The 23,992-nt window shown below is 48.1% G+C and overlaps 1 protein-coding gene across 1 annotated transcript in view; it reads left to right on the plus strand.

Annotated features, from left to right (window-relative positions):
• Window positions 1–23,992, plus strand: part of LOC147097721 (complement C3-like) — a 159,904-nt gene that overhangs the window by 106,864 nt on the left and 29,048 nt on the right. Inside the window, exons 30-33 of the mRNA XM_085971754.1 lie at window positions 3,970–4,128; window positions 15,656–15,715; window positions 17,799–17,889; window positions 23,546–23,597. Coding sequence (XP_085827880.1) covers window positions 3,970–4,128; window positions 15,656–15,715; window positions 17,799–17,889; window positions 23,546–23,597 — 362 coding nt within the window. The remainder of the gene's footprint in view (window positions 1–3,969; window positions 4,129–15,655; window positions 15,716–17,798; window positions 17,890–23,545; window positions 23,598–23,992) is intronic.

Here is a 23,992-nt window from a genome sequence, read left to right on the forward strand (position 1 = left end):
AAGAGCCCGGCACTTCTCTTGAGTGCCGGGCTCTTTTGCCTGCACTCCCGATCCCCGGGGACCCAGCTGGGCCCCAGGTCGCGCTGCACAAGGCCCCTCCCCTTTAAGAAGGGAGCAATACTGCAGGAAATACAGGGACAGAATGATCTCCTGGACGAGTTTCGATCGCCTAGATGGGTCGGAGAGGAATTTCCCAGATCTTTTCTCCCAAATTGGCCATTGGGTTTTTTATCTGGTTTTTCGCCTCTCCCAGGAGATCACATGGGTTCGGGTGGGATAGAGAGTGGAAGTAGATTTGAGGTTAAGATCAGATCAGCCATGATCTTATTGAATGGCGGAGCAGGCTCGAGGGGCCGATTGTCCTACTCCTGCTCCTATTTCTTATGTTCTTATGTAATACCACGGCGCGATGTGCTGCAGCGTGTGGCCCTGCGGCACATAACGCCGCAATATTGACTCACAGTGCCCCAAGAGGGATGCGGGGCCCTTCCAGTAGCGCCCCGCTTCCCTCTTGGGGCGCAATCACTCAATTTCTGGCGTGGGGACGCTAATTTTTCCGGGACGCTCCTTTTAGTGCCCCGGCAAAGTGGGGCGCTACTCAATTTATTAGCCCTAACGATTTAGCCGAAATCTTGAGTGTGGTGTTGAAACCTGCCTTTCAATTGCTGTCAAACAAGAAATTGCCCATTCCCAAAGAAGAAAGACTTGAGTTTACATAGCAGCTCATCCTGTCTCTCAGACTTCTCAGTGAAATACTTGGGAAGTTCACTGGCTGGTGTTTTCAAGACAACTACCAGGAGCCATTTCAGCGCACCAGACCCAAAGTGCATGAACAAAATAAATAATTGTTATTCTGTTATTTTTTTGGCTGTGTTTGTTGGTGGAGGAATGTTGAGCAGAATGCTGGGAGAATCTGAGAGTGGTGAGAGGAGGGCAGATTTTGTGCTGTTGTGAAATGGGGTGGTGGGGGGGGGGCTCTCCTTCGCCATGAAGATGTGCCCCTGATCTTGGATGATTTTCCAGCCTCAGGGTCACTTGAATAATTTTGTCAGGTTTCTTGGGGAGTCCGCCTAGAGGGAGCATGGTGATTGACTAACTGCGGCAGGCTGTGGAGGCCTGCTGTAATGTGGCATGGCCAGTGGCTTCTAAGCTGTCGTAAAAGGAAGCAAAATATTAGCTTGTGCAATCAATTGCCCGCCCCATCTGCCTTAGCAATGTTGGATGCCAAGGATTGCCATGGCGTAAATGACAGCAACTACAGGAAACTCTCGATTTACCGGCACCTAAATAACCGGAAATCTCTGTTAACCGGCAAAATTCAGGAGCAGGTTCAGGTAAGTTTTACTTCATATTAGTGGCCGTTCCTGGATCTGTGGTTGTGTAACTGGGGTTCCTGCACCTGTTGCTAAGCAACAGGGATACCTGGATCTCATGGCCGGGTCCCTGCACCTGTTGCTAAGCAACAGGGAAGCCTGGATCTGTTGCTGTGTACGGGGCTCTCGTACCTTTTACTATACTTCTCTCTAATCCGGACTTTGATAAACCGGCACCACGCCAGTTCCGTTGGTGCCGGATAAAAAAGATTTTCCTGCACAACGAATATTCCCGCTATTTGCAAAGTGTTCGAATACCTCTGGCCATATTTGAGCATTCTACACGCTCAACACTCCCGATTGGAAATGGCAAGGACTGCATGAGAGTCGGCAGAGTTTTCCACCACATTCACCTGAAGTTATGCGCGCTCTCTAGTGCGACCCCAGTGGAAAATGTATGGCAGGATCTTTCATATACACTTAAACTAGTAGACTGGACTTCTATCTAATTCTATTCCAAAAAAGGGGTGGCATTTCTTACATTGCAGCACTCCCTCAGCGATCTACTGATTCACACAGAAATCACAGAATCACAGAAACCCCACAATGCAGATAGAGGCCATTTCGGCCCATCGAGCCTGCACCGACACATATCCCACCCGATCCCCGTAACCCCTACACCAACACATATCCCACCCTATCCCCGTAACCCCACGTATTTAATCCCCCTAACACTAAGGGTCAATTTATCATAGCCAATCATCCTAACCCGCACATCTTTGGACTGTGGGAGGAAACCGGAGCACCCGGAGGAAACCCACGCAAACACGGGGAGAATGTGCAAACTCCACACAGACAGTCACCCGAGGCCGGATTCGAACCCGGGTCCCTGGCACTGTGAGGCAACAGTGCTAACCGCTATGCCACCGTGATTGGCAGCCTAATTTATACACTCAAGTCCTAGAGTGAAGCTTCAACCTACAAATTCAGAAAATAAGTGCAACCAACTGAGAGAAGGTGACACAGTACGCAAGAAACACCTAAAATAAAATGTACTGTAATTATATTAAATTCAGAATATTATCTAATGTGCCTATCTCTAATGAGAGTCAGTTTCTGTTTATGAAGAAACTTCTTTTCAATTTCAATTTTTTTTTTATTTGTCACATAACCAAATACAAGAAGTGAAATCCAGTCAGTGAAATGCTTTTTTCTTAACGAGCTGAGCGCACCAAGCAGCAAAGGACACTTAGCTGCCTGGTACGCATGGAGCCCGCAAGGACGGCAGCCATCTTCATCGGCGCCATCACAATAGGGTCCGCTCTCGCCTCGCTCCGCCTTTCCCGCACTCCTGCCCGACAATCTTCAGCCGCCATAGTACCGATGTCCCGGGGCCTGCTTCTCCCTGGCTCTCCTTCCACTTATATCCTTCTCAATCTTTATCTTAAACCTTCTTTGTGGTCTGGTACTTCAAGGAATGGGAGGGTCTGGCATCATACAGCAAAGGTCCCTTCACCAAATGTAGATCATGAGTTGCAATAGTTGCCAACATTCTCCTCTGACAGACATCATCGTGTAATTTGGTCTGAGCTACGAGGAATCGTTTCAGTGCATTTCCCGGTCGCAGGTTCATTCCTTCTACAATTTTTCACATATTGTAAAATTTAGTAGGAATGTTGCACTAATCTGTGCCCCTCCAACCAAATTAATAATGTCTTTTGATGAAAAATGAATGATTTCTGGTCTTTAAGAGGTGTTAACGCATTTAAAATAATCATCACAACACTCACACTAATTTCAAAACTTAATACGATCTATTCAATAGTCTTTTGTTAAATCTGCACTTTGAAATTTTAAATTTATACGGTTTTCCCCTTCACTCCCAAGTTGGAGCTTAAAGCAATTATGCTGTTGCTACAATTTTTTCTGAAATCACTTGAGTGTTCTCCAAGTACAAGAAACTCTCGTTTAAACGGCACCGACGGGACCGGCGTGCTGCCGGTTTATCAAAAAGTCCGGATTACAGAGAGGTATAGTAAAAGGTACAAGAGCCCCGTACACAGCAACAAATCCAGGCTTCACTGTTGCATAGCAACAGGTGCAGGAACCCCGGTTACACGGCCACAGATCCAGGAACGGCCACTAATATGAAGTAAAACTTACCTGCACCTACTCCTGAATTTTGCCAGTTAACAGAGATTTCCGGTTATTTAGGTGCCGGTAAATCGAGAGTTTCCTGTACTCCGAAAACAACACCTCAATAACCGGCAATGTTGCCGAGTCCGAGTCTCCCGCGGTGGCCGAGTTAGTCAGTGAGGGTAGTTCTCCAAACTGCCACTACTCGGCTTCTTGGCGCTGTCGGAAGTCCAATTACTGGGAACTGCACATTTCTTGATTTTTTAAATTTTTGTTTGTTAAAAATAGCCTCGGTAGATAACCCTCTCCGTCATCCGGAATTTTTAATCAACCGGCACCATCCCGGTCCCGTCGGTGCCGGATACCAAAGAGTTCCCTGTACTTCAATTGAAACCCAAAAAGAAATTGATTACTCATTCTTATTTCTTAAACAAGCAAGTTTGGTTAATTCTGCGAGTTTGAGTCTGAAAATTCTACTTGCTGCTGAAATACACTTAACAATAACTTTTATTTCCCCCAGGCGACAATGGTTGCTTTGCAAGGTCTAGCCAAGTACATGACCGATGTTCCACAATTCAAAGACGTTGACTTGGATGTCGTTCTAACCATTCCTAGTAGAAGCCATCCTGTTAGTTGGCATTTCGTCAATTCAAATACGCATGTTGCAAAATCAGAAAAGGTTGGTTATTATTTACGTTTGAAAGTTTATTTTTAAGCTCTTTTTAGATGTGCCCAGCTGTGTTTATTCCCACTTCCTATTATTCTTGACCATAAATATTGTCGTTCTCCTAGATGATGTAAATAATAATTTGTCGAGTACAATTTTTCTGCGTTATCAACCTACAGAAGTGAATTAATTTTGCATTACAGAGAGTAGAGTCTGCAGGTTTAAATCCCTCCAATCAGGTTTCCGCCCCTGCCACAGTACCGAAATGGCTCTTATCAAAGTCACAAATGACACCCTATGTGACTGTGACAGTGGTAAATGATCTCTTCTCGTCCTTCTTGACCGGTCTGCAGCCTTTGACACGGTTGACCACTCCATCCTCCTCCAATGGCTCTCCACTGTCGTCCAGCTGGGTGGGACTGCACTCGCCTGGTTAAATTCTTATCTATCCACTCTTAGCCAGAGAATCACCTGCAATGGCTTCTCTTCCTGCTCCCCCACCGTTACCTCTGATGTCCCCCAAGGATCTATCCTTGGCCCCCTCCTATTTCTCATCTACATTCTGCCCCTCGGCGACATCATCCGAAAACACAGCGTCACGTACGGTGAAGACACTCAGCTCTACCTCACCACTACATCTCTCTCGACCTTTCCACTCTCTCTAAATTATCTGACTGTTTGTCTGACATCTAGTACTGGATAAGCAGAAATTTCCTCCAACTAAATATTGGGAAGACCGAAGCCATTGGGCTGGATTTTCATTGGGCCATGCAGCCGGGATTGGAGGCGTGTTGGGGTTTAAAATCCCGAAATCGGGGGGGCACGAACCCATCCCGCCCCCAACAGTTTCAAAGGAGGTGGGTACCCGCCCCGCACTGGGAGCCGCCTCCCCGAGGCGGGAAGGGGATTAGTGCCAATTAACTGCCTATTAACAGGTAGTTAACAGGCAGCTTTTAGCCTAATCCCTATTTTCATTGTTGAAATGTGGGATTCCCGACGACTCCAAACCATGCCAAGTTAGCGAGGCGGGCTGTCGGGATGAAGGGCTTGGAGGGGTCGAGATGGCCGGTGTTCAGGTGAGTGATGGGTGCATGAGTGTAGAGGTAAGTATGTTTTGTCTGTGTAAAGTGTTTAAAGAAATTCTACTAACCTTTACTTACCTTTACAGCCTTCCTTCCTTCAGGTCTCGGGAGTCCCTCATCTCACCGGCACAGAAAGCAGAATGGCCGCCAGCTGTCAAAATCTGCAGCATTCAGCTTTCTGTTCCGGGAAGATCTCTAAATCAGCCTGAGAGGAAGGAATTAACGTGGAGTACAGATTGTCAGTGTTTGACAGCTTCAAACAGCTGTGAAACGCTGATATTTCATCTGTCAAAAGGTCTTGACAGATGAAATATCAATCTGTGATGTCACCTGTTGCCGGGTGGCCCTTAATTGGCCTGCTGAGCCCGCTGGGTGGGCTCAACAAGGTCAATCACGTGAAAATCACATGGGTTGGCTAGAACTCGATGGAGGCGGGACTACAACCCCGAAAGTTGTAGTCCTGCCTCCTACCAGACTCCTCAATGTAAAGCCAGCCCATTGTCTTCAGTCCCTGCCACAAACGCCATTCCAGAGCCAGCAACTTCATCCCTCTCTCGGTCAACTGTCTGAGGCTGAACCAGACTGTTTGCAACCTTGGTGTCATACTTGACCACAAGATTAGATTCTGACCACATACCTTTGCCATCACCAAGACTGCCTACTTCCACTGCCATCACCAAGACCGCCTACTTCCACATCCATGATATCGCCCGGCTCCATCCCTGCCTCAGCTCACCTGCTGCTGAAATCCTCATTCATGCCTTTGTTACCTCTAGACTTGACTATTCCAACGCACTTCTGGCTGGCCTCCCATCTTTCACCTTCCATAAACTTAAGGTCATCCAATAGTCTGCCCGTATCCTAATTTGCACCAAGTCCCGTTCACCGATCAACCCTGTGCTCGCTGACCTACATTGGCCCCCTAGTTCTAGACACTCCAGCCAGGGGAAACAACCTCTCAGCATCTACCCTGTCAATCCCCTTCAGAATCTTGTATGTTTCAATGAGATCACCTCTCATTCTTCTAAACTCCAGAGAGTATCGGCCCATTCTACACAATCTCTCATCATAGGACAGCCCTCTCATCCCAGGGATCAATCTAGTGAACCTTTGTTGCACCGCCTCCAAGGCAAGTATATCCTTCCTTAGATAAGGAGACCAAAACTGTGCACAGTACTCCAGGTGTGGTCTCACCAAGGCCCTGTACAATTGTAGCAAGACTTCCTTACTCTTATACTCCAAGCCCCTTGCAATAAAGGCCAACATGCCATTTGCCTTCCTTATTGCTTGCTGTACCTGCATGCTAGCTTTCTGGGTTTCTTGCTCGAGGAAACCCAAATCTCTCTGAACACCAACATTTGAAAGTTGCTCACCATTTAAAAAAATATTCTGTTTTTCTATTCTTCCTACCAAAAAATAAATAACCTCACATTTCCCTACATTATACTCCATCTGCCACCTTACTGCCCACTCACTCAGTCTATCTATATCCCTTTGCAGACTCTGTGTTCTCCTCACAGCTTACTGTCCCACCTAGCTTTGTATCGTCAGCAAACTTGGATACATTACACTCAGTCCCTTCATCTAGGTCATTAATAGATTGTAAATAGCTGAGGCCCCAACACTAATCCTTGCGGCACCCCATTAGTTACAGTCTGTCAACCTGAAAAAGATCTGTTTATCCCTACTCTCTGTTTTCTGTCCATTAACCAATCCTCTATCCATGCTACTATATTACCCCCAAACCCATGAGCCCTAATCTTGTGTAATAACCTTTTATGTGGCACCTTATCGAATGCTTTTTGGAAATCCAAATATACTACATCCACTGGTTCCCCTTTATCTACCCTGCTAGTTACATCCTCAAAAAACTCTAATAAATTTGTCAAACACGAATTCCCTTTCATAAAAACATGTTGGGCAGAATTTTCATTGGGCCGTGGAGTTGGGATTGGAGGCGTGGGGGTGGGGGGGGGGTTAAAATCCCGAAATCAGGGGTCCCAACCCCATCCCGCACCCAAACCCGCCTCCATGCCAGTTTCAAAGGAGGCGGGGACCCGCCTACCCGAGGCAGGAAGGGGATTAGTGCCAATTAACTGCCTGTTAACAGGTAGTTAACAGGCAGTTTTTAGCCTAATCCCTATTTTTAAGATTGAAGTGTGGGATTCCCGACGGCTTCAAACCACGCCAAGTTAGCGAGGTGGGCCGTGGGTCTGAAGGACTTGGAAGGGTCGAGATGTCGGTGTTCAGGTGAGTGATGTGTGCATGAGTGCAAAGGTAAGTGTGTTTGGTGTGTCTAAAGTGATTAAATAAGTTTTACATACCTTTTCCTACGTTTTCAGCCTTCCTTCCTTTAGGTCTCGGGAGTCCCACATCTCACCGGCACAGAAAGCAGAATGGCTGCGAACTGTCAAAAGTGACAGCCTGCAGCTTTCTGTGCAGGAGAGATTTCTAACTGAGTCTGTGGAGAAGGACTCATGTTAGAAGTAAGACTGTCGGTGTTTGACAGCTTCAAACAGCTGTGAAACGCTGATATTTCATCTGTCAAAACCTCTTGACAGATGAAATTTCAGTTTGTGACTTCACCTGTTGCCGGGTCGATCTTGCTCTCCAACCACACCCTGCTCATTGCAACCTTGAATCTCGGCCTGGAGAGACCTGTAGATCAAATCTGCTGGAAAGAACAATGGCGAGACCCAGGGAATGAGCTCCGAGTGCAGCCCCCATAGTCTCCTATAAATTGATGCAAGGAAGGTCAAATCAAAATGAACCTGCAAAGTGCTGCTCAGTACCCAAAACTCCTTCACACAGCGTTGAATCTCTCCAGAAGTCTCTCTCTCTCTCTCAGAATGCGTGGTGCAAAAATGTCACCGATTTTTAAAAAAAGGCAGGAAGCGGCCGCCTTTAAATTACGTGACCCCAGTCCCTTCCCGACTGCAAAAGTTCCCCTCTACCTGTCGTTGCTAGCGGCAGGCAGAAAGGCAGGGGGCGCCACTCAATATCCGGTCCGGGGCACTACCGGGGCGTTGCGCGCTTGACTGACGTCACGATCTGCGGGCGCAGGAGATCGTGGCGGTCGTGTTTAGCGCCGCCGCAAAATGTCTGGTCAATTTCGCGAGCGGCGCAAACATCGGCGTGCCCGGGCACTAGTTGCTTTGCGCCCGGTTAGCGCCCTCTTAGGGCGCTATTGGGAGGCGCTAATCAACCGAATGTTTCCCCCTCTGTCCCTTCCTGTCACACTCTGCTTATTTTTACCCAAATCGCTACACTGCTCTATTGCCTTGGCTGTATTTAGATTTCTAAATTTCCCCTCATCTGACCCCTCCCCCCCTTTTTTTAGCTTAAAGCCCTATGAACAGCTCTAGTTATTCGATTCGCCAGGACACTGGTCCCAGCCCGGTTTAAGTGGAGCCCGTCCTGATGGAACTGCTCCCTCTTTCCCCAGTACTGGTGCCAGTGCCCCATGAATTGAAACCCTATTTTCCCACACCACTCTTTGAGCCACACATTTAACCCTCTGATCTGCTTGACCCTATGCCAATTTGCACGTGGCTCAGGTAGTAAACCAGAGATTATTACCCTTGCGGTTCTGCTTATTAATTTAGACCCTAGCTCCTCAAACTCCCTCAGCAGAACCTCATTCATAGTTCTACCTATGTCGTTGGTTCCTACATGGACCACAACAACTGGATCCTCCCCCTCCCACTCCAAGTTCTTCTCCAGCCGCGAGGAGATATCCTTAACCCTGGCACCGGGCAGGCAACACAACCTTCGGGACTCTCTTTCGCGGCTGCAGAGAACAGTATCTAAAGGCGCTATATAAATGTAAGTTGTTGTTGCACAGAAACAGGTAATTCGACCCAACTGGTCTCTGCCACCGTGACTGCTCCACAAGAGCCTCCTCCCACCCCACTTCATCTACATGCTTTGGATGGATGTTTTCAGTAGCTACAGTGCTTAAATCCTATTTTTCTCATTAGTTTAAGCTTTGACTGGCTCAAGTATTTACAATTTTACTGTGTAACATTTAGGAGTTTCAGTGGCATGTTATGGAATTCCAAATTTCAGCCACACGGGCTAATGAGGTACAGTACCGCCTAGAAATTCAGTGGGCTGCGCCACCAGTTAGTGCCTAAAGAGGGCACTCAGTGGCTTTAGTGCCACTGGCCACGCCTCCCGCGATATTTAGCGGGGCGCTAATGGCGGCGTTAGCCTGTAGCGCTGCGCCACCACCGATGATGTCATCGGTGTGCGCAGCGCCCCGCTACCGCCCCGAACCCGATATTGGGTCGCACCCCCCCCGTATCGCCGGTCGCAAATCGCGATCGGTTCAGGGGGGACTACCTGCGGCGGTAGTGGCGCAAATTAAGGGGGAGATGCGGGGCGGCCATTTTTTTCGGTGGCCGCCTGCCAGCACCTCCTCGCGCCGCCGTCCCCGGCCTCCTGATTCCACCCCCCCCGGGCAGTGCCGGCTGTGTCCCGAGAGCCCGGCACTTCTCCTCCATGCCGGGCTCTTTTGCCGGCACTCGCGATCGGTGATCGCGCTGGTGCAGGCCCCTCCCCCTTAAGAAGGGGAGGAAGGCCTGCAGTACCGCAGCGCGCCGTGCCGCAACGTGTGGCGCTGCGGCACGTTGCGCTGCGATATTCAGTTTGAGCGCCCCAAGCGGGAGGCGGGGAGCCTCGAGCAGCGCCCCCGAGTCCCTCTTGGGGCGCTCAAACTGAATTTCCGGCGGGCGCAAGCGGCTCCGTTCACAGCGCAAATTCCGGCGGGGCGCCACCGAATTTCTAGGCCCAGGTGTTTAACTGTAGAGAAGGGAAAATCTTCACAAAGTCTGTCTCAGGCATTTCCTGGGAGTGGACTGAGAGCAGTATGGAAGGTGATCTGAGAACAGGCTGCCCGGCCTTCTTTTAGGTTATCTGACAGGTTATCTGGCCACTATAGGGAGGGAAGGAGGGGGTAGCGGGGAGAAACAGGACAAAGAGGCCTGATGCCTTATCACACCTTCAACTAATGTTTTAAAAAAAGGTTTGTTCATGGCTGGTTTGCGCCCCATTGCTGGTTAGCTGTTTCCTAGTTAACCTTGTGCTGTTTTGCAAGAAATGATCATACTGAAAGCTTCTTAAGGAAAACCCCACCTGTGATCTTTGTTTTCATAGAGATATTTTATTGTGTATTTTTTATATGGCAACTATCATATCCCTCTGGGCACCTCTTCAGTTTTTCAGATTGTGGAGGAAGATCAGAGGAAGTACACCATACAGGTGCATTGGCACCGTGGGGATCACTTAGGACCCGCCCTTGTATGTTTGTGGACCAGCCATGCCAAAAGAGACTGCATGCTGTCACACAGTCAGAGACGAGATATTCCATTAAGTGCCTGAAAACACCCAAGGCTAAAAATTGAGCAGCACCCCAAAACTTTTAGCGCCCCGGAAACATTAGCGCCCCCGCGACGGAAATTAAGTGGTAGCACCCCAAAAGGGAAGCAGGGTGCTACTGGAAGTGCCTCGCCGCCCTCTTGGGGCGCTGTGAGTCAATATCGCGGCGCTATGTGCGGCACGACGCCCCGCGGTATTGCAGGCCTTCCTCCCCTTCTTAAAGGGGAGGGGCCTTGCGCAGCGCGACCCGGGGCCCAGTTGGGCCCTCGGGGATCGGGAGTGCCGGCAAAAGAGCCCGGCACTCAGGAGAAGTGCCGGGCTCATGCAGCGCAGCCGGCACGCCGCGGGGGCCTCAGGAGGCTGGGGACGGGAGCGGAGGCAGGTGCTGGCAGGCGGCCAGCAACAAAAATGGCCGCCCGGCACGTCGCATTTAAATAGCGCCTCCCCGGCCGCAGGTAGGCCCCCCCCGACCCCGTCGGACATAGCGTCCGACGGTAAGTCCGGGGGCGCTCCCGAAGATCACGGCCGGGGCATGAGCGGGGCGCTGCGCAGGGCGATGACGTCATTGCCGGTGGCGCAGCACCGTGGGGCGTTACCGGTTACTGCCGGTGCTAACCTCCTGCTGAATTTCACGGAGGCGAAGGCGGCGCCGTGCCCGGGCACGAGTTGCTTTGTGCCTCCTGTTAGCACCCTCTTAGGGCACTAACGGGAGGCGCAAAGCAACTGAATTTCCCCCAACCCACAATGTGCAAGTGCATCTGTTCATGGTTTAGACAGACGTTATGAGTTTTGAATACTGGGGTAGACTTTCTGGGATTGATGTAGAGGTGGCAAGAATGCAGCAAGTGAACTTGAGGAGATAACACTCAGGCACAGATGAGGAGGAGTAAGTGGTGTTACATAGAAACATAGAAGATAGGAGCAGGAGTAGGCCATTCGGCCCCTTGAGCCTGCTCCGCCATTCAATGCGATCATGGCTGATCATCCAAATTCAGTACCCTGTCCCTGCTTTCTCCCCATATCCCTTGATCCCTTTAGCCTTAAGAAATATATCCAACTCCTTCTTGAATATATTTAATGAATTGGCCTCCACTGCCTTCTGTGGTAGAGAATTCCACAGGTTCACCACTCTCTGGGTGAAGAAATTCCTCCTCATCTCTGTCCTAAATGGCTTACCCCTTATCCTTAGACTGTGACCCCTGGTTCTGGACTCCCCGACCATCGGGAACATCCTTCCTGCATCTAGTCTGTCTAGTCCTGTTAGAATTTTATAAGTTTCAATGAGATCCCCTCTCATTCTTCTAAACTCCAGCGAGTATAAGCCCAATCGACCCAATCTCTCCTCATAGCAGAGGTTGAGCAGCAGGCTGCTGCCCAGGTGGTTACAGAGATGCTATTTATGATGCCCTGGGGGAAAAATTGGGTGAGTAGCGCCACCTGTTAGCGCCTAAAGAGGCAGTCAGTGGCTGTAGCGCCACTGGCTGCGCCTCCCGCGATATTCAGCAGAGGCGCTAATGGTGGCGTTAGCCTTTTGCGCTGCGCCGCCACCGATGACGTCATCGGTGTGCGCAGCGCCCCATTCGCGCCCCGATTGTGATATTTGGTAGCGAACGCCGCTGTAGCGCCGTTCGCTACCCGCGCCCGGTTCACGGGGCCTTGCTGTGCCGGCAGAGGCGCAAGTTAAGGTGGAGGTGCGGGGCGGCCGCTTTTTCGGCGGCCGCCTGCCAGCACCTCCGTCCCTGGCCTCCTGGTCGCCCCCCCTGCGGCATTGCCGGCTGTTTCCCCGAGATCCCGGCACTTCTCCTCGGTGCCGGGCTCTGCTACCGGCACTCGCGAGCGGGGATCGCGCTGTTGTAGGCCCCTCCCCCTTAACAGTGGGAGGAAGGCCTGCAGTACCGCAGCGTGCCGTGCCGCAGCGTGTGGCGCTGCGGCACATAGCGCTACAAAATTCACTTTCATCGCCCTAAGAGGGACACGGAACGCCTCGAGCCGCGCCCCGTCTCCCTCTAGGGGCACTTCAACTGAATTTGCGGCGATCGCTAATGCGGCGATCGCGGCGCAAATTCCAGCGCCCAGGTGAACTTTGCGCCGCTTGGGCGCCTCAGGCCAATTTCTAGGCCCCTGTGTTTTAGGAAGGGCTGCAGTGCAATAAAATTGGGCTATTGCGTTATGTTCCTATTTCTAGTCAGTGGAAAATTAGATGGAAGTGCTGGCTCTGCTCAATAGTGTATTGGCCACTTGTTTGATGCACCTGTGGGTAGAAAATTGACTGATACTGCAGCTGATTCCTATGATAGTTCGGACGCAAGTGGAGGATAAAAATTGAGGAAGGAGGTGATCTTGATGGCCACTGGCAGTGCTTTCTTTATGTTGGCGGTTGTCACAGTTTCATTGCAGTAAATGTTGCAGCTTTGCAACTGCCTCCGTGCTGATCTACCACCTGCGCAGGCAATTTCCCTCTGAGTGCCAGGAGCTGCAGATATGGTTGTGGCCTGTTGATGGGTGTAAGCAATCTGCTCTGGTGTCAGTTGCTCTCTTTAGCGTGGCTATTGTTATCTTACACCACTTAATATTGTGATCTATAGGAAACTTTCAATTAACCGGCACCTAAATAACCGGAAATGTCGGTTAACCGGCAAAATTCAGGAGTAGGTTCAGGTAACTTTTATTACTTGCCTTCCTCCACGTGTTGCTGTGCAAGGGTGTGGCTGCAGCTGTTGCTAAGCTACAGAGACGCTTGCAACTTGTGGCCATTGTTCTGCACCTGTTGAGGGTTTGTTGCTTCATACGGAGCTCTCAGCTCCGTATCTTTTACTATAGCTTTCGGTTATCCGGAATTTTTGATGAACCGGCACCACGTCGGTCCCGTCCGTGCCGGATAAAAAAAAGTTTCCTGTACTGATGTTTTCAAGGCCAATGCCGTCATTAATATTGTCTTGCCAAATGGTATGGGACTTGCAGTTAGATACCTTGTAGCTGACTGGGCTTCAGTGAAAGCTTAATACTATAGGAGTCACTTTTCAGATCTGTTATTTAAAGACTTGCATAAAGTTTTTCATTTGCACTTAACTTTCTGGTAATTTTGGAGATAAAAGCACAACACAATCATCACCTCCCCTAAATCTATCCTTTTAAGAGCTTCTTTCTGCATGGATCTTCCCTTTAGGCCCATTAAATATAGGTAGCTGGACTGCATTGCCCAGTTCCATCGGAAAGCATGGGAAATTGTGAAAAGAGGCTTTCACCGCTGATTAGTATATTAAAATATCTTTGTGTATATTGGATCAGATTTTGCTGTCAAAATCTGGCTATTTTTCCATGCAAATTGTAAATCGGCGTTGGTTATGCTGCTTAGGGTAATGCAACATTTACTTCTGTGAAATGGTCAGGAGGTGGGGACACTTGTTGACAATTTCACAAGTGTTTAGTTCCATTAATCATTCTGTAATTCACAACTCCTCCAATAATGAAGCTGCTAATGCCAACATTTGCGAGCACCTGGACAACAGCCAGGCTGGAGCTGAGAAATGGACGGTAATATTTGTGACACGAATGCCAGACAATGACCCTCTCCAACAAGAAAAATCCAAGTACAGGAAACTTTGGTTTATCCGGAGGTTAACTGTCTGGAATGCTCGAGCCATCGGCAAAAATCAGGAGCCGTTTCATTAGGTTTTTTTTCTTTTCGTTGCTTTTTTTTCCACCAGTCAGGCTCTGCAAGGTCTCGCTGAAGCTGTTGCTAAGCTACAGAGACGCTTGCAAGGTACGGCCGACTGTTTAGAAGCTGTTGCTAAGCAACAGGGTTTGTTACCAGATACGGAGCTCAAAATCCCCGTATGTTTCAACATTAGCGCTGGTTTGTCCGGCAGTTTTGATGGGACGGCAACAGCTCGGTCCCGTCGGTGCCGGATAGCACAAAGTTTCCTGTACCACCCCCTGACCTTCCACGGAAACACTGTTGCCGAGTTCTCACCATCAACATCTTATGAGGTTACCATTGGCCAGAGGTTTATAACTAGACCAGCCATATCATCACTTTAGCTACAATAGCAGGGCAGAGACTGGATGCCCTGTGACAAGTGGCTCACTTCCTGACTCCTTAAAGCCTCTCCAGCCATCTACAAGTTTCAAGTCAGGATGGAATACCCGCATTCGCCTCAATGGGTGCAGCTGCAACGGTTTGCTTGTTCGGCAGCCCTGCCATTAAACCCAACAGCCATCCCCATCACCACTATTGCACTGTGGCTGCAGCGTGCATTATCTACAGGATACGTTGCAGCGACTCACTAAAGTTACTTTGACAGTAACTCCCAGCCCCGCGACCTTCACCGCTGAGAGGAATAAGAACAGCAAGATCCCAGGAACAGCAGTACCTCCAATGTTCCATCTAAGATGCACTCAATCCTGACTTGGACATATCATCGTAAAAACGCCATCATCGCAAGGACTGCAGCAATGCAAGAGAAGCCTCCCCTCCCACCTTGTCACTCACATGCTTTGCTCTGTTATTTTTCTTTTCATTTTTATTATGATAGAATGTACAGGAAACTCTCGATTTACCGGCACCTAAATAACCGGAAATCTCTGTTAACCGGCAAAATTCAGGAGTAGGTTCAGGTAAGTTTTACTTCATATTAGTGGCCGTGTAACCAGGGTTCCTGGATCTGTGGCCGTGTAACCGGGGTTCCTGCACCTGTTGCTATGCAACAGGGACGCCTGGATCTGTGGCCGTGTAACCGGGGTTCCTGCACCTGTTGCTATGCAACAGTGCAACAGGGACGCTTGGTCTGTGGCCGGGGTTCCTGCACCTGTTGCCATGCAACAGGGACGCCTGGATCTGTGGCCGTGTACGGGGCTCTCGTACCTTTTACTATACCTCTCTGTAATCCGGACTTTTTGATAAACCGGTACCATGCCCGTCCCATCGGTGCCGGATAAAAAAGAGTTTCCTGTAATAAAATGAAGCCATTCTTGAATCATGAATCAAAGATGTTACCGCTCTTGATTTTGCAGTTTTTTCCTTGGTTTTTGTTATATTACATAAGGTTACTGGCTAATCTATGCTGTTTATATTTCAGACCAATGCTTATGAAAATTTTGTTGTAACAGTAAATGGAAAAGGACAAGGGACACTAAAAGTAAGTGTTGGTTCCAAATACTTATTGTTTGGCAGTACAATGCTGTATAAAGAATTCGGCCCACCATCCACTGAATCCCCTTGTATCATTGCAATTAAGTATTAAATTGTGTCACTGTAACATGGTTAACCACTCGCATAATAGACTTATAAGCTCCATCATAGAATTCACAGCACCGAAACAGGCCAATCGGTTTATACTCCAGAAGTTTCTCCTAAATTCCCTACTGGATTTATTGGTGACTGTCTTATATTTATGGTCCCTAGTTTTGGTGTCCGCACAAGTGGAAACGTTTTCTCTACGTCTACCTTGTCAATTCCTTTTTATAATAAGGAGACCAGAACTAAGGTCAAACCATCCCACTTCCTACAGAAAACGGTTGGTTAAGGAGGTACACAGTTGGTTGCCCTGTTCACTCTGGTCCCAGATGTCCGGTTTCCCTCGCTGCGTCGGGTTTAAGTTTTAAGATAAAGAATCAGAAGGGCAGAAGTAAGACAAAGACCAAAGTAATAAATTGGAAACAAGCTGATTTTAAGGGGATGAGAATGGAACTAGGGAAAATAAACTGGAAAAATTTACTGACAAATAATGAAATAGAACTGCAGTGGGAAATATTTAAAACAGTGATCAATAGAGGCCAGAAGAAATACATCCCACTAAAATGCAAGAAGAAACTTAGCCAATACTGACACAACCATGGATGAATAAAGAAATAAGGGCGGAATTGAAACTCAAGAAAAAGGCATACACTGAGTATTTAGACAACAAAAGAGAGGATGACAAAAGCAAATATGAAAAGGTTAGGATAGAAGTCAAAAAAACAATGAGGGAGACAAAGAGAAACGACAACATGAAATTGTCAAGGAATATGAAAAGAAATAGTAAAGTATTTTACAGACAGATAAATAATAAAAGAAAAAAACAGGAGAGGGATAGGCCACTCTATCTCTTATGCCTGACGTAAATGTAAAGCAATAACTATTGACGTAATAAAACTCACTACGCACTTGGTTTGCATAAAGCAAGGCTTTAATCAACTTGTTTCAGAACATGGAGGTCTAGTTGTACTTCACTAGTTCCTGTCTTACAAAATGTCCCTGGCAAGCTGGGCCCACGCCCGAGTATTTATACTCCTTGGACGGCGCCACCAGCTGGCCATCCAGCATTATTTCATGGATAGTTTCTTGATGATGAGATTTATAACCACTATAATTTTACATTCAGGTGATTAAGCCAGATAATTGTATCCGAAGTAGCTGTGATACCTCCTTCATATTTGTGAATCAAGAATTGAGTCATTCTGTGTTCCATGGGCTGTTCTGGGTGACCACAGCCGCACACTGGAGAGTTTTTAATTTTCCATTTGTGTATCAAGTATCCGCATCTGCCACGGTTTGTGCAGATGTGGTTTAGGGTTGCCCATGAGCTTCGCGAAAGATCAAAGCCGGGGCTGTTCTGCGTCGGGTCTTTCACGAGGTGTTTGTGACTTCTTGTGAACCCCATTCAGCTTTCCAAACATCATCAGGCTTGTGGTCGTATTGTCGAAGGTTAAGCGCGTGTGTCCAAAAGGGCTTGCGTGACTTCAAGCAGTGTTGAGGAAATTTGTTGAGATCCTGGTGGATGGGAAGACGTTTGTTTTCCTCGATTCGCTGGACTGGAGGGTTGTGGCATCGCGGCGAATGGATGGGGGGAGCGATGTGTGACGGCATGGGCAGTGAGGGTATTGGGATCGACAAAAGGTAATGATGTAAGGGGAATGCAATATGCTTTTTCCTTTCATCTTCCTATTTTTCCTATTATTTTCAAGTGTATTGCTTTTGATAAGTAACCTCTGACGTAATAAAACTCACTACGCACTTGGTTTGAGTATAAAGCAAGGCTTTAATCAACTTGTTTCAGAACATGGAGGTCTAGTTGTACTTCACTAGTTCCTTGTCTTTACAAAATGTCCCTGGCAAGCTGGGGCCCACGCCTGAGTATTTATACTGGACGGCGCCACCAGCTGGCCGTCCAGTGTTATTTCATAGGTAGTTTCTCGATGATGAGATTTATGACAACCTCTACTTGTGTCTTTACCGTATAGGTTCTAACAAGTTATCATGCTCTGGTGTCTGTGCAAGCTGAGAAATGCAAGAAATTCGATGTACAAATAACTGTTGAAGAGGTCCCTCAAGGTGAGCAGTACACAGCATCCAGGGCACATTATTTCTCACTGATAAGCTTCTCGTAGCTAATTGTAGCACAGTAAACTCTGCACTACAACCAAGAACAAGAAACGTTCTTGCAATTCTTGGCTCCCATCAAGAAAAATGATGGGATATTTTAGCCTTGCTCAGTAGTTAAAATAGCATCGGGGGTCCGCTCTAAGTGATGGTACCCTGATTTGCATACATATTGGCCCCCCCCGGCCAAGTCAGCCACCCAAGAAAACAGCGGTGTTAAAATAACTGCAGGGCGGGAAACAAGCTGTAAGCGTACCGCTTGGATTTTAGCTAGTTTCCACTGGGCAGAGGCAGTTAAAATTCTCCTTTTGCAGTCCTCTTTTATGAAGTGCGATAGTTACAGAAAAAGTAAACATTTTTAACAGAAGCCCAGGAGACTCTTGTACAGGTGGTGAGGTTTGAACATGGAGATATGGAGAGGAGATTTTGATTTGTGAGAATCTGCAAAACATGACTTGGCTCTGGAAGTATATGAATATGAACAGCTATTTCAGTCACACAGGCCGAGATTTTCCTTACCTCGGCGGGCCCGGGGTGGGAGATGTGGGTGGCGGGTCCCGATCCCGCTGTGGAAAATGATATTCCGTTGATAGGGCTTGTTAAGCCTGCCCAGCACATTTCCTGGGCCAATTAGAGGAAGCGGGTCTGGTGACGTCATTCATGACTCGTTATCAGCCGGTTTCCTTAAAGGGATCATGGCCGACTTTTTTTTAACATTTGTGCTGTCAGTGTTCCAAAGCATTGAAGTGCTGCAAACACCGACAATGACTGCACAGAGGTTCTCCAGAGCACGCAGGGAGGTCCTCTTCCCTTCCGATGGGCGGAAGACACCTCCCCAGGACACCAACACAGCCTGGTTGCACATTGCAGAGGAGGTTACAAGCAGGGATGTCATCAGGAGAACCTGGGTGCAGTGGTGCAAACCTTTCAATAATCTCATTAGATCACGAAATGTTAGTACAAAGCTCATCCTCCTGTGCCTCTCATCACATCCCCATCACTCTGCCTTCCCTACCTTATTCCTGCATTACTCACATGAACTTACATTGCATCTCCACCCATTCCTCGCTCTCCATCTACATGATCACATCCCCATCTCACTAGCCACCCCTCACACTCACCCTCATCCTACTGTCATCATACCAACTAACAACACACAAAGGTAGCCTCTTGGGTCTTTTATCCAATGTTTATGGAAAGTTTCTGTTAATGTGCTGTCAAACATTGAAACATTATAACACCAACCTTCTCTGCAATCACCTGATGCTGTACAGGACAGAGGGTATCAACACCTGAGCACATTGCTGACCGGGAGGCCAGGGATGGCCTCACCATGGCCACATTTACTTCACTTGACACTGTACACACTGGCTTCCACATGATGCGCCAGGTTGGCACCACCCCACACCAACACCATAAAGCATCCCCACAATGTCCAAGCCATTCCTTTCACACTCCTCAGCATTATGTCTCACCATTCACTGCAACTCACTGAGCCACTTCCAAAGGTGCATACAAATCTGTCCAAGAACGCAAAGTGTTGAATAAAAAGGTTTCAATGTTTGACAGCACATTAACAGAAACTTTACATGAACATTGGATAAAAGACCCAAGGGGCTACCCTTGTGTGGTGTTAGTTGGTATGATGGCCCTACTCCTGAGGTCCCCACCATCACAGAAGCTAGTCTTCAGCCAATTCGATTCACTGCACATGATATCAAGAAACGGCCGAGCGCACTGGATACAGCAGAGGCTATGGGCCCGACAACACCCCGGCTATCGTGCTGAAGTCTTGTGCTCCAGAACTAGCCGCGCCTCTAGCCAAGCTGTTCCATTACAGCTACAACACCGGCATCTATCCAACAATGTGGAAAACTGCCCAGGTATGTCCTATGCACAAAAAGCAGGACAAATCCATTCCGGCCAAATACCACCCCATCAGTCTACTCTCAATCATGAGCAAAGTGATGGAAGGTGTTATCGACAGTACTATCAAGCGGCACTTACTCACCAATAACCTGCTCACTGATGCCCAGTTTGGATTCCGCCAAGACCACTCTGCTCCCGACCTCATTACAGCCTTGGTCCAAACATGGACAAAGGAGCTGAATTCCAGAGGTGAGGTGAGAGTGACTGCCCTTGACATCAAGGCAGCATTTGATCGAGTGTGGCATCAAGGAGCCCTAGTAAAACTGAAGTCAATAGGAATCAAGGGAAAGACTCTCCACTGGCTGGAGTCATACCTAGCACAAAGGAAGATGGTTGTGGTGATTGAAGGTCAATCATCACAGCACCAGGACATCGCTGCAGGAGTTCCTCGGGGCAGTGTCCTAGGCCCAACCATCTTTAGCTGCTTCAGCAATGACCTTCCCTCCTACATAAGGTCAGAAATGGGGATGTTCGCTGATGACTGCACAGTGTTCAGCGCCATTCACAACTCCTCAGATAATGAAGCAGTCCATGCCCGCATGCAACAAGACCTGGACGGCGTTCAGGCTTGGGCTGATAAGTGGCAGGTAACATTTGCGCCACAGAAATGCCAGGCAATGACTATCTCCAACAAGCAAGAGTCTAACCACCTCCCCTTGACATTCAACGGCATTACCATTGCCTAATCCCCCACCATCAACATCCTGGGGGTCACCATTGACCAGCTACATAAATACTGTGGCAACAAGAGCAGGCCAGAGTCTAGGTATTCTGCAGCGAGTGTCTCACGTCCTGACTCCCCAAAGCCACCCACCATCTACAAGGCACAAGTAAGGAGTGTGATGGAATACTCTCCACTTGCCTGGATGAGTACAGCCCTAAAAACTCTCAAGAAGCTCGACACCACCCAGGACAAAGCAGCCCGCTTGATTGGCACCCCATCCACCACCTTAAACATTCACTCCCTCCACCACCGGTGTACTGTGGCTACAGTATGTACCATCTACAAGCTGCACTGCAGCAACTTGCCCAGGCTTCTTCGGCAGCACCTCCCAAAGCTGCAACCTCTTCCACCTAGAAGGACAAGGGCAGCAGGCACATGGGAACACCACCACCTCCAAGTTCCCCTCCAAGTCACACACCACCCTGATTTAGAAGAATATCGCTGATCCTTCATCGTCACTGGGTGAAAATCCTGGAACTCCCTCCCTAACAGCACTGTGGGAGCACCTTCACCACACGGACTGCAGCGGTTCAAGAAGGCGGCTCACCACCGCCTTCTCAAGGGCAGCTAGGGATGGGCAATAAATGCTGGCCTTACCAGCGATGCCCACATCCCATAAACAAATAAAAAAAAAAAAACTGGGGAGGTCTCTTCCGCCCATCGGATGGGAAGAGGACCTCCCTGTGTGCTGTGACTCATTCCATAAGCATATGGAGGGAGTCATGGGAGAACCTGGGTGCTGCGCTGCACCTCTCCAGTCATTGTCAGTGTTTGCAGCACGTCAATGCTGTAGAACACGGACAGTACAACTGTTGGCCATGGTCCGTTTTAAGGAAACCAGCTGATGATGCGTCATGAATGCCGTCACCAGACCCGCTTCCTCTAATTGGCCCGGGAAATGCGCTGGGCGGGCTTAAAAAGCCCTATCAATGGAAAATCATTTTCTAGAGCGGGATGGAGCCAGCAGCCGGGTCGGGACCCGCCACTGACGTCGCCCGCCCCGAACCCGCCAAGGTAAGGAAAATATCGTCCGAAGTTTCTCACCTGACCCGCCGCCGATCCCGCTCGCTGACCCCCCCGAAAAAAGATGGATTTTTGAGGAGGCTTGAAGGTGGGAGTAGATGTAACAAAGCAGGAAGGGAATTCCATTGCAGGTACATGACACGGGGCGTTTCCAGTAGCGTCCCTCCTCCCTCTCGGGGCGCTACCTGGGAAAATCGGCTGCGGGGGTGCTAACCTTTTTTGGGGCGCTACCCAATTTTTATCCCTTGAACTCATGGGGAATCAAGGGATATGGAGATCGGGTGGGAAAGTGGAGTTGAGGTCAATGATCAGCCGTGATCTTATTGAATGGTGGAGCGGGCTCGAGGGGCCGAATAGCCTACTCTTGCTCTTATTTCTTATGTTCTTAAACCATCCAGTATACAATTTTTTTCTCTTTTTAAAATTAATTTGATTTCAGTTTGTAATTCCTACCAGTTAGTTCATTTTACATTAATCTCTTTTTGTTAAAACCAGCATTCATTTTATTCTGAACAATATGTAAAATATACTACCATAATAATACAATCTCCATTGCACCACATAATCCTCCTATCCTTGTTGAGAAATTTATCTTTCAGCTTCTGATATTCAATTTGCAGGGAGCTGTACATTATTCTACATTTTTTTGTGTGGACACATCAGGACTCCAGTGGGAGATGAAAGGCCTCGACTGGGGAGGGGGGAGTTATAACAGATTGAGTATTGGACAGGAGATGGCAGATTTGGAATTTGATTGGAAGCGGCAGATCAGTGAGGATTTAACTCTTAACACCTACAACATCCTTCCAGTGCATTTCAACTCAGTTTAATCACTGAATCTCGATACCAGTTAATAACTAGTGGTGTAGGAGTGGGTCACCCAGGGCCATGGCAATTCCATACTTTAAAAAAAATTTGCAGGAGTGTGAAAAGAATAAGAAAGGTGTCAGCTTTGGCCCAGTTGGTACAACTCTCGCCTCTATAAAAGACAGAAAGTCATGGCTTTAAGCCCCACTCTAGAGACTTGAGCACATAATCTAGGCTGACACACTGGTGCAGTGCTGAGGAAGTGCTGCACTGTCGGAAGTGGCGTTTTTCAGATAAGGGATCAAGGGATATGGGGAGAAGGCAGGGACAGGGTACTGAATTTGGATGATCAGCCATGATCTCATTGAATGGCGGAGCAGGCTCAAGGGGCCGAATGGCCTACTCCTGCTCCTATCTTCTATGTTTCTAAGACATTAAACCGAGGCCCCGTCTGCCCTCTCACGTTGACGTAATTCCATGGTGGCTATTCGACGAGGAGCAGAGGAGGTCTCCTGGTGTCCTGGCCAACATTTATCCCTAAGCAAACACCTAAGATCTGCTGATCTAGTCATTTACAGGAAACTTTCTGATATCCGGCACTGACGGGACCGAGCTGGTGCCGTACCATCAAAAGTGCCGGACATACCAGCGTTAATGTTGAGAGATACGGAACTGAAAAGCTCCGTGTGAATCAAGAAACCCAACAGCTTCAAAACAGTCGGCTGCAGCTGCAAGCGTCTCTAGCTGAAGCTGTTGCTATAGCTACAGACCTTGCAGTGCCTGACTGGGGGAAAAAAAAGCAACAAGAACTAAAAAAAACTTATAGAAAACGGCTCCTGATTTTTGCCGTTAGATCGAGTATTCCGGACATATAACCTCCGGATAAACCAAAGTCTCCTGTATTTCATTGCTGTTTGTTGGACCTTGCTGTGCCCAAATTGGCTGTTGCATTTCCCACATTACAACAGTGACTGCACTTCATTCGGTGTAAAGACTTCCTTAGGTCATGAAGGGTGTGATATAAATGCAACTTCTTTAGTTTTTTTTATCCATGTTCGAATATATAGAATTGTAAATTAAAGTGTTTATGATTGCAATAACTAGTCTTGTTTTGTATTGTTACAGCCATTCGACCCCAAGATGCTGAGAATTCTGTTAAGATAATAATCTGTGCACGGTAAGTAGCTCAAATTTCAATAAGTTTGGAATTACATTTGTTACCTGATATCATCAAGGAAATTGGTTTGAGAGGTTGCTGCGAGGGAACGTAATTAGCATGCATATTTGAAACCTTGGTGTAATCAACCACCACCTAGACCGAAGGGTGTGTTGATGCGGGATGGAGGACACAAGCACAGTCACAAGATTGGTAAATGAAATACAGCAGTTAGTTGTGTTTTATTTTTAGAAAAAGGGGAAAAAGGTTCGACGTTCAAAACAAAAATGAAGAACAAAACCATCACCCGCCCCGGATGGTTAGGAAGGCAGTCCTTAAATCAGTTTTCTCAAAAAAAAACTATAAGCCAGGGTTACTTTACCACTGGATCTTTCTCAGCCGGTCCAGGGATCATA

Source organism: Somniosus microcephalus, chromosome 31 (assembly GCF_052327205.1).
Source record: "Somniosus microcephalus isolate GS21.2 chromosome 31, FLI_Smic_1.0, whole genome shotgun sequence".
Taxonomy (NCBI): Eukaryota; Metazoa; Chordata; class Chondrichthyes; order Squaliformes; family Somniosidae; genus Somniosus; species Somniosus microcephalus.